General features: G+C 34.0%; 2 protein-coding genes across 4 annotated transcripts; both read right to left on the bottom strand.

Moving 5' to 3' along the window:
* Positions 1–775: 775 nt before the first annotated feature.
* On the bottom strand, positions 776–4,309 carry LOC149490242 (vitellogenic carboxypeptidase-like). Of its 2 annotated transcripts, none has more exons than XM_089701593.1 (9): positions 4,160–4,309; positions 3,798–4,038; positions 3,329–3,503; positions 3,046–3,155; positions 2,689–2,856; positions 2,228–2,395; positions 1,426–1,685; positions 1,199–1,342; positions 776–957 (listed from the first exon to the last, which is right to left on the bottom strand). In XM_089701593.1, the coding sequence occupies exons 1-9, from the start codon at positions 4,186–4,188 to the stop codon at positions 828–830; spliced, it is 1,425 nt and encodes a 474-aa protein (XP_089557719.1). In that variant the 5' UTR covers positions 4,189–4,309; the 3' UTR covers positions 776–827. The 2 variants fall into 2 exon arrangements, with proteins under 2 accessions (XP_089557719.1, XP_089557727.1); XM_089701601.1 differs by having other exon boundaries at positions 778–957; positions 1,211–1,342; positions 4,160–4,304.
* A 387-nt stretch (positions 4,310–4,696) lies between these two features.
* On the bottom strand, positions 4,697–8,765 carry LOC149490243 (venom serine carboxypeptidase-like). 2 transcript variants are annotated; one of them, XM_089701631.1, is made up of 8 exons: positions 8,505–8,765; positions 7,789–8,108; positions 7,390–7,508; positions 6,889–7,053; positions 6,396–6,563; positions 5,875–6,134; positions 5,174–5,308; positions 4,697–4,827 (listed from the first exon to the last, which is right to left on the bottom strand). In XM_089701631.1, exons 2-8 carry the CDS (start codon positions 7,892–7,894, stop codon positions 4,704–4,706), a joined length of 1,077 nt encoding a protein of 358 aa, XP_089557757.1. In that variant the 5' UTR covers positions 7,895–8,108; positions 8,505–8,765; the 3' UTR covers positions 4,697–4,703. The 2 variants fall into 2 exon arrangements, with proteins under 2 accessions (XP_089557757.1, XP_089557750.1); XM_089701624.1 differs by having other exon boundaries at positions 8,470–8,765.
* Between the last annotated feature and the right edge of the window lie 1,407 nt (positions 8,766–10,172).

Raw genomic sequence — 10,172 nt, forward strand, 5'->3', positions numbered from 1 at the left:
GTAACCAAATCTACCCACCCCGACTCAGGGTAGAAAGCTGGTGGCTAGGTTAGGTTAGGTTAGAACTCTTAAGACCCGCACGAGCCGAGCGAGCGCAGCGAGCGTGCTGCGGCAGCAGCCGGCGAAGTGCCAGAAAACACTCGCCCTGTTCCTTACATGTATTATAGTAACCAAATCTACCCACCCCGACATTTTTAGCCACGGGCCTGCGGTTACACTTAAGTTTAGCCGGCTAAAGATAGAACAAACTAACATTAACACCTCGTCGAAAATAAACCTAAGTTTAGCCGGCTAATCTTAAGTTTATGTTCTCACCTACCTTTAGCCGTAACATATATAAGATTATGAATTCATATTATATTATCTGTGACTACTTTACGTCAAATAAATTATGAACATATGATAGGTAATCGCGGGTTCGTCCGTTCGTTCGTTCGCGCGACACAGCTAGTAGAAATAGAATAAAACTTATTATAAAACTTAATATTAATTATAAAACTCCATAATTCACGGGTACCACAAGAAGTAAGTAACTTACCTTATAATATTATGTTGGCAGGCGGTGACTCGCCCTCTCACTGTCATTATCCCCCCCACATCACTGTGGAGGGCTTCCTAAATATGCGATATTATTATGCTTAGCATTTTTTGCAAATGAAAATATTGCGTAATAAAGCAAGGTTGGAACGCCTTGACCATTTCTAACTCTCACAATTTGCATTCAATACTTAAAATTTGCCAACATTTAAAAATTGCACTTCAAAATCGATAAATTAAAACGTAAGAGTGATTTTATAATTGTTTATTATCATTGAAATTTGAATATGTTATGTAGAAGGTTGCCAGTCAATGAATTTATTTAGGATTGCCAGCGCCGCTTCAGGCTTGTCTGATGGTACCATGTGTCCCGCGCCGCGGACCATCACTTCAAGCAAATTACCTCCTTCTTTGTAGTAACTGGAAAAATAAAATTTTAAGTTCACTCAAGTTTGTCAATTTTTATGGTTTCGATTACCTTAATGTTATTATTTTATATATTTTTGCAGTTGAGCAGCTCAATTTAGAATTTTAGGGAAATAGCAAAATATAGCAATAGCCCAACGACATGAATCCTTTAGACCTATCAAATAAAAGAAAAAAAAAACAATAAGCTCCGAAGTCACGATATTAAGGTTTCCTTTGTTTATTCTTATCATACCTAAGTACATACCCTATTAATAATGTGTCATTGATCATCAAAGGCTCTCTCGTAGCATTTTTATATTTAGCAGCACCCGAAAAAGACAGGGAGTTGTATGTGTTCACAGATGGATAGTATGGCACTATTGTGTCTAAGTGACCACTGAAAAAACATAAAAGTAATTATCTCTATTTAGTTTGCCTCTGGACCGTGGACGGACTATGAAATTATTCGAAACAACGTACTTGAAAAGCAATACTTTATAGTGATCCAAAAGCTCGTTTAACCATGGTTTTGCACTGTTCATGAAGTCTGATGTAAGTTTCGTGTATACTTTGCCAATTTCTAAAAATTTAGTAGAACCGACGTGTAAACCTTCACGCATTTTCTTTGTTTCTAAAAACTTTTTATATTTCCTTGTAAAAATATCACTGTCACTTAAATAATTGTACGGATTGGGTAAAAACGCAGCATGTCGAGAAATAACATAGCCATCCATAAAATCCTGAAGAAGAAACAAAAAATAAATTAAATTATTTTATTACATACTGGCGGTCCGCCCCGGCTTCGCCCGTGGTACATGTTTACGTTTTCTCTACATAAGAACCATCCTCGTACTTCAAGGAATATAATAAAAAAAGAATTATCGAAATCGGTTCAGCCGTTCTCGAGTTATGCGCTTACCAACACATTTTGCGATTCATTTTTATATATAAGAAGATATATGATTTATTGCAAAATGCTACAGTCACTTCAAAATATAGTTAACTACCTACATAGAATTAAATTGGAAATAAACGGAATTCGCATTTTTTGTTTAAAATTGGATAAGTGATAAGTCATAGGTATTTGTAATGAAAAATAAAAGCTTTTAATAGGTATTAAGATTAGAATTATATATATAGATTACATCAGATCAAAAGCAAAACGTATATTCGAGTGATACCTATGCATTTTCTATTCTATGTATTAAACTTATATATTATAATCTATGTATTATTAACTGCTTACCTAATTTTATTCAGAAAAGTAAAGATATCGACTTACCGAAAAAGCTTTGGCTATGTTGCCTTTTTTAATGTCCTCCACGGTTTTGTTTTCTTTAGCGGCAAAATCTTTTGCAGTTCTATCATCCATTAAGCCGGTCTCTCGGAGAAATACACTACTGCATTGTAATGTTATTGGATCAATGAATCCATTGCCAATCATGAGACCCTAGATATTATTGATAATATGTTTAAATGGTAGGTATCTATAGATCGGTTTGGTGATCCTTCAAGTTAAATCAAAAAAATGTCCAGTATTCGAGACTAGCATGCAAAAAAATATTTAGAATTTTTATACACATAAATTTTTAACCGCCGCTGTTACAATCGGTGAATAAGAAACATCCTAAGAGATAGAGCATAGCATGTTCTCTGTAGAAATAAAAAGTTTTATTCTTTACGTGAGAATCGTAAACATAACTATTGAAAAAGGCAAATTTTATTAGTTAAAGTAAGAGAAACCTTTAAATTTATAGGTTCATCTGCATTTCTATGCCAATGGATTTGTATGGCGAGTGAGGGTATGTGCTTCCCGGCGTATGATTCTCCTGCGATATAGAATGGCACTCGTCGTAGATTCGGGAACATCGTCATGAATTGTTGTAACGCAGAGTACAGGTTTTCTGCTATCTAAAAAGGAATATTTAAATGGAAAAATACACTTATCCGCGAGTTTACAAAATTAAAGAGAGTTTTACTTTAGGTAGTTTTACCCTTGCGTTTTGGCGTGGCAGAATATGAACTGACTTTGACGACGGATAGAAAATTATTGACTACAGTACCTACAGGACAAATACAATTAAGTATATTATGTATTACCGTAGTTTGATTAGTTGCGTATCCTTCTATATCCGAAAAGCTGAAACCAGTACCAACGGGATTGTCGATGAAGAGAAGGGAATATTTATCTCCCCAGGAATATTTGTTCTCTAAAATGAAAGATAATAATATAATAATTCGATGTCGAGTAGAGGCAAAGATTCATGATAGATGCAAATGGTAAGAAAATTACATATTTTCCGTGAAATCACAATTCACAGTAGAGAGAAAAAGAACATTGAACCCTTAAACATTTTGGTTGCTTAATACATTTTGTTCATACTTTTTAATTCCATATTTTCTGAAATAGTGAACGGCCCGATTTCTTCAAACAGTCCATACATTGATGACGCACCGGGACCCCCTTGTAGCCACAGGATTAAGGGCGTATCTTCCACTGCTTTATCCATTACAGGGAAATACCAAAACCAAAGATTTCCATTATATTTTTCATTGACCTGCGCACAAAAAATCTAACATTAGACAAAATTGCCACAAGCGTTGTTAAAAGTTAGCCACAATCCTACTTTTTAATTCTTCAGAAGACAAAATAAGTAGACATTTTTTGGGTAAGTATTCGCCTTATACACCTCGTTACCACCACCTTATTAATTATTATACACCTCGTTCTGAATTTCGCAAGCAAAATGTTTTTGTTAATTGTTATTTACTTTACTTACCCGTAAACTTTGTAAATTTATAATTTTTATATAAAAAATTATAGCAAAAGCTTAAAAACCTCTTAAACTCACAGTAAAGTAACCCGCATAACTTTTTATTCCAGGCATTGTGCAATTAGAATTTACTTCTGCAGCTGATCTCGCTTTTTCTAATTCATTGTTCTTCAGTAATGGTGTCAATATTAGTGGTTTTTCATCTGTGGTATATTCAGGAGCTTCGTAATATGTATTATATGTTCGTTCCAATAATTCGCGGTATGGATCTTGGCCTGCGTGCGGAATAGTATATCCCATTGTTAAACTTAGTAAACATCTAAAAATATTAAAAAAGTATAAGTAGTTTTAAATTATCCAATTCTTAGGGATAGAAGCAGGTACAAAATACTTTTCATTGGAAAAAGTTAATATTGAAAAAATCGAAGTCAAAGTCTTACATTTTCAAAAATAGTAGTTTTACGATCATGGTTATCGCACGAGTATTTTGGCAACAAATGAAAATAAAGCTAATCTAGCATTTGTTATACACTTTATATACCTACCTAGATTAACGTTATAAATTGCTAATCTAATTAAAAAAGTCGTAATTAATTTTATCAACCTAAAACTTTGATATTGTTGTACTAATGCTCATTAAACATTTTCATGGCAACCTAATCAAAAAATTGTAAATATCAGTACCTAACTAACTAGGAATAATGAGAAAAAAATGTTTAGAGTATTGACCCGACTTAATTAGAAAAAATAAATCTACCGGCATACGAATTTTTCATGGCAATGCATAAAAGTGTATCAATTATCTCTCAATTGATACCGACATGAAGTGTCGTATAGTTAATAATGTCGTATAAAATTTTGAAACTTAGACATTATTCGCTCATAATTTCAGTAATCATCTAACTTCTAGAGAATCTAAAACAAACAAATAAATAAACAATTAAGTAGTAAAAGTAAGGTAAATTAAACACAGTGAATTTAAAATTATTTATATTCTTCTATGAATCTGTCAATTATGAACTTGGCGACATCAGGCTGTTCTTCCGGCACCATGTGGCCAGCTCTTCTTATCAACACCTCTGCGAAATTGCCTCCGCTTTTCTTGTACCTGGGATATTAAAATTACTAGGTACATTAGGCAATAGGCAATGATATTATGCGTAAAAGGTGTAGATAGGTAACTAACACTAGAAATTCAAACACAGAAAACTAACGTTCCCACCGTTTTATTTAATAAAAACAAAATTTCTAATGAAGAATGATGAAAACTGAAAACAGGCTAAGTTACTAGGTTTAGTGCCTTTAAAATAATCTATCTCATACATCAGAAAACGGATTATTCAACACTAATTCATAATAGTTCCTGTGATTAGAGCGTTCAAACAAACACGCAAAATTAATATAAGACAAGATAAAAGATTCACAATGTTATTTGATCTTTCAATGAAACTTACGCCACAATTGTTCCATCGATAGCGTTTCGTAGCCGTCGCCGCGAGGCTTTAATATATTCAGGGCGACGAGACCAGTTCAATTTGGAGTACAAGTTCCTTGACAGACCATAGGGCAGGATAACATCTAATTGACCGCTAGGGAAAAAAATATTTTAAATACCGCAGTCATACCGCATCGCAGTGCACCTAGACTAGACCAGAGAGATAAAAACATGAAGCTTCAATAAATAACATGCTTCTGAAACCTCACAAAGAAACAGTTCAATCAAGGCAGGACTTTTCGGAAAATAAAAACTTTTGATATTAGTAATCTATACTAATATTATAAAGAGGAAAGGTTTGTATGTATGGTTTTCACGCATAAACTACTGGACCGATTTTGATGAAATTTGGCACAGATAATCTTTAGACCCTGAGAAAGAACATAGGCTACCTTTTATTGCGAAATATGTACCACGGGCGAAGCCGGGGCGGACCGCTAGTTTACATAATAAAGATCTATTAATAAGATCGTCAATATACCTACTTATCGATCTTATCAAAAAGCTTATTAAAATTTGTGGAACATTCTAGGTATACGTTCGCAGCTAATTATTTTTAACCAATTATACTGTACACATTAACGTTAGTTGATATGAGATGATATGAGTGTGAGTTTCATTTAACTAATATTTAGCAATATAGCTAGGTTGGTAATTTACCTGTAGCACATAACCCCATAATGCTCCAACAGCTCCTCCACGAACGGTTTCGTCGTATTCATCATATCTGGCTGCATCTTCTGATACACGAGTTGATTGTTGAGATTGAAAGAAGCATTCCCTACATGAATCGCTTCTCGGATGTCGTGTCGATTGACAAACGCTTCGAACGCTGGCGCCCCGCCTCCTTGGTCCATGTTGAAGTTGTAGAAACTGACGCCGCTGTGCTTTTTGATATACTCTAGCGTTTTGTTAAAACCCTGTAATGAAATTGTTAGTTTCATTGTTTAGTAAAGGTGGTGTAGTAGTGTAATAAATAATATTTTTTAGTCGAATATAGTTTCGTTTTTAATTTCTAATTTTGGAGTAACTAACTATGCGAGATGGAAAAAAATATCTTACCAACAGTTTTTTTTGAGTACGGTACTTCTAAAACTTATGATGGATTTAAAAATAAGTTTCTATTTATTACGAATTTCACTTCCGTAAAGTTAGATATAATTCTTAATAATTATAATTACCAAAGCTGCATCCAACATGCGTTCCTCATGAATAGCCTGAACCGTGTCTTGTTCAATTATTTTCAACACTTCGACCTGTGTATCATCTAATAGGCCAAGAATTCTAGAAAAATCGCTGTAATGCATCATACTTAGCGGGTCTATTAATCCGTTTCCGATGGCAATACCCTATAATATGAGATTTATGTATTAGCATAGCGATAAAATTAATTAAAATAATAAATAAAATTAAATTTTATCATAATTAAGAAAATCTTCAATAACTGGAATTTTATAGAGTTCCTGTTTAAGTATTTAAAAATATTTGAAAGACTATAGTAATTAACTTAACTTTTATTACGAACACAATTTTGTACGTTTATACTTTTTTTTTGTCACACACTATAACTAATTCAGATTACCCTAATTTGTGCAAAAAGGCAAAATATCGCAATAATCCACTACGGCCACAGATTAGATATAGATACTAGTTACTACTCTATGGCTTACTTACTTTTAAGTTAATAGGGTATTTGTTCATTCGCCTATGAATTTGAATAGCCAAAGCCGGGACGTATTTCCCGGCGTATGATTCTCCCATTACAAACAGAGGTGCTTCCTTTATCTCGGGGAATAACTCCAAAAATTGAATTAGAAATTCATACATCTGTTCCCCCACCTGTTAAAGTTACAGTTAAAAGTAATATTAGTATATTACTATTATTATATTAATATTAGTATAAAGTAATTTAATTGTTAAACGATTAGTCATTCTACCTTGCATAAGAATAGGATATCATTAAAATTAATATCGATCTCGATTTAAAAAATAAATAAAGCTGTGAAGTCACCCAGATCTTGTAAAACCGCGAAAAGTGTTGAATTTATCAACATGACAATGTGTACAAAAACCAACTAATTAATTACACAATTAATTATTGCGCTATCAGGGCATTATATCAAAATCACACTCGTACCTAAAATATAAATAAAATAATTGCGCAAGAAGCCTTACATCATCTTCATTATTCGTGTATCCTCGATCATCGCTTGTAAAACTGAATCCAGTACCCACGGGTTGATCCAGAAACAGCAGCGAATAATTCGAAGCCCAAGTAACTGGCCGTTCAATTACTGAAATAATTTGAAAAATTTCACTCTCGTCTAACATTTAAAAATAATAAAAAAATGTGTGCGTGTACAAAAAAATAATTTACTATTTAAAGTATGCAACTTTATAGAAATACGTCGAATCACGCGTGGTAGAGATAAGAAAAAGATGGCGCGTAACGGAAAAATGTTACACTATTTTATTTTCCAACCCCGATAAAGAAGTTTCACTTCAATAATGCTACAAGTAGTACACAGAATTTAACGACAGTTTTGACAGCTCTGAAATAATGAAAAGGCATACCTTTATCATCTGCTACTTGAAATGGTCCTATGATATCGAATAAGCCTTTCAGAGATGAGTAACCCGGTCCGCCTTGCAACCAAATAATCAATGGGGTCGTACTCATATTTGATTTAGGAAAGAACCAGAAGAACAGATTGCTATCGTATTCATCCCTCACTGTTATGAAGCCGGAGTAACTCTTTATGTTCAGGAATTTAGAGGAATCTACCTCGGCTAAATTTCGAGCAACATTGACGCTCCCATTTCTAATATGAGGCGTTAAACGTAAACAGTCTATGGATACGTTTTCTGATGTGAATGATAGACGAAACCTTAAGCTACAATAGAAAATTTATTTTAATTACATAAACATATTACTTAAGTATATCCTGCGAAACTTTTAAAGAAAAGAAAAAATCGATTCAAACCCGCGTTTTTCGCCTTCGCAGGGGTGGATTTAAACGTTAAGTATGAAAATGAATACTGAGCAAGCAATATAGTATAATTACAAACATTCGATTAGAATGTGAACGTTACAAATATTTGTCAACAGTTATTCAATTAAGTAGCAGATGCCTATCTAATAATTAGAAATAGCATTCGCCAAACGAGTCTAGATACCGATACAACAGGTTTGAGGTAAATGTACCATATAATTACTATTAGATTATTATTTGTTTAAAAGGTAATATTACAAACCAGAATAATAAAAGAACACTGAACAGCGGGTCTACCTTCATTATGACGTGAAATGAACTGATTCATTCCAATGTTTCCGATTGAAAGTAAACTCATAATGAACTGTGAAGATAATTCTGTTATTCACTGAACAGTTTTAATCAATCATATCGAACATATTGAGCGAGAGTTTCTTATTGATGTCGTTTAGTGAATTAAATGTAGAGTCCATTCGTGCATGGCATGAAATATTAATCATTTGTTATGTTCCTGAATAAATATATGTATATAGAGGTGGTTAATACAGATATTATAATTTAAAATTGTAAATTAAATAATAATTAACTCACTATATAAGTAGATAGTACACTATACCTAATATATAAAAAAAGTAGCTTCCCACTTCTGTCAGTCCCTATCTCTGCTCTCATCTTTAAAACCAAGCAACAAATTGTCATGCAGTTTTTTTAATGGTTCAGGAGGTTAAGTTTATACAAAGCGAACGAAAAGCTGAAACTACTTAAGGGCTTGGTCTAGTAGTGCAAACAAATGCATCCTGTCATCCTATATGTAAATAATACAAATGTACTAAGGGAAAGTTGCTCCACTTAATTTTTAAAAATTAAATCATTCGTATAATTTAATATTCGTAATAAGTACCAAAAATGACAATTTGAAACAATTTTCGTGAAAATTACACCGGGTGATTTTTTTTTATCAGTACACAAAATTTGCGAATACTTTCTATTGATATCTTCAACTTCATGTTTATATAACTGATCAACTTTTACAAAGAAATTTGGACGAAATATAAAAAAAAAAAATGTGTGCGTGTACTAGAGTACACACGTAAGAAGTGAAACTTCTTTATGTCCTTATTTTTCAAAAAATAATTTACTACATATATACAATATTAAAGAAATACGTTAGTCACACGCTCGTCGCTACCTACTTAAATATTTACACCGGCCGCTGCTGCAACTCGCTCGCTTCACTCGCTCGGCTCGTGCGGTAGTTCAAAAGTTAACCTAAGATGCTCGTCGCTTCGCTCCTCGCTACCTATTTACATATTTACACCGGCTGCTGCTGCAACTCGCTCGCTTCGCTCGCTCGGCTCGTGCGGTAGTTCAAAAGTTAACCTAAGATGCTCGTCGCTTCGCTCCTCGCTACCTATTTGAATATTTCACCGGCCACTGCCGCGACTCGCTCGCTTCGCTCGCTTGGCTCGTGCGGTAGTTCAAAAGTTAACCTAAGATGCTCGTCGCTTCGCTCCTCGCTACCTATTTAAATATTTACACCGGCCGCTGCTGCAACTCGCTCGCTTCGCTCGCTCGGCTCGTGCGGTAGTTCAAAAGTTAACCTAAGATGCTCGTCGCTTCGCTCCTCGCTACCTATTTAAATATTTACACCGGCCGCTGCTGCAACTCACTCGCTTCGCTCGCTCGGCTCGTGCGGTAGTTCAAAAGTTAACCTAAGATGCTCGTCGCTTCGCTCCTCGCTACCTATTTGAATATTTACGCCGGCCACTGCCGTTTTCAGCTTATAAAGGATTTCGACTTAGGCGGATTTTGATTGGACAGAGAGTTTGAGGTTTATTCTTATAAATTTTGAATTCATAAAATTATAATTGAACACCTGACACCAATCAAGCAAACACGTGTTTACGTGAGTCATAGATTTATTATCGTATACTCCTAAAATGTTTTCTAAGAAACAATAGTGTA

The sequence above is a fragment of the Colias philodice genome, chromosome 2, assembly GCF_061535455.1.
Source record: "Colias philodice isolate Cphi_HAF_F1 chromosome 2, ilColPhil1 Martin Lab GWU primary, whole genome shotgun sequence".
Classification (NCBI taxonomy): domain Eukaryota; kingdom Metazoa; phylum Arthropoda; class Insecta; order Lepidoptera; family Pieridae; genus Colias; species Colias philodice.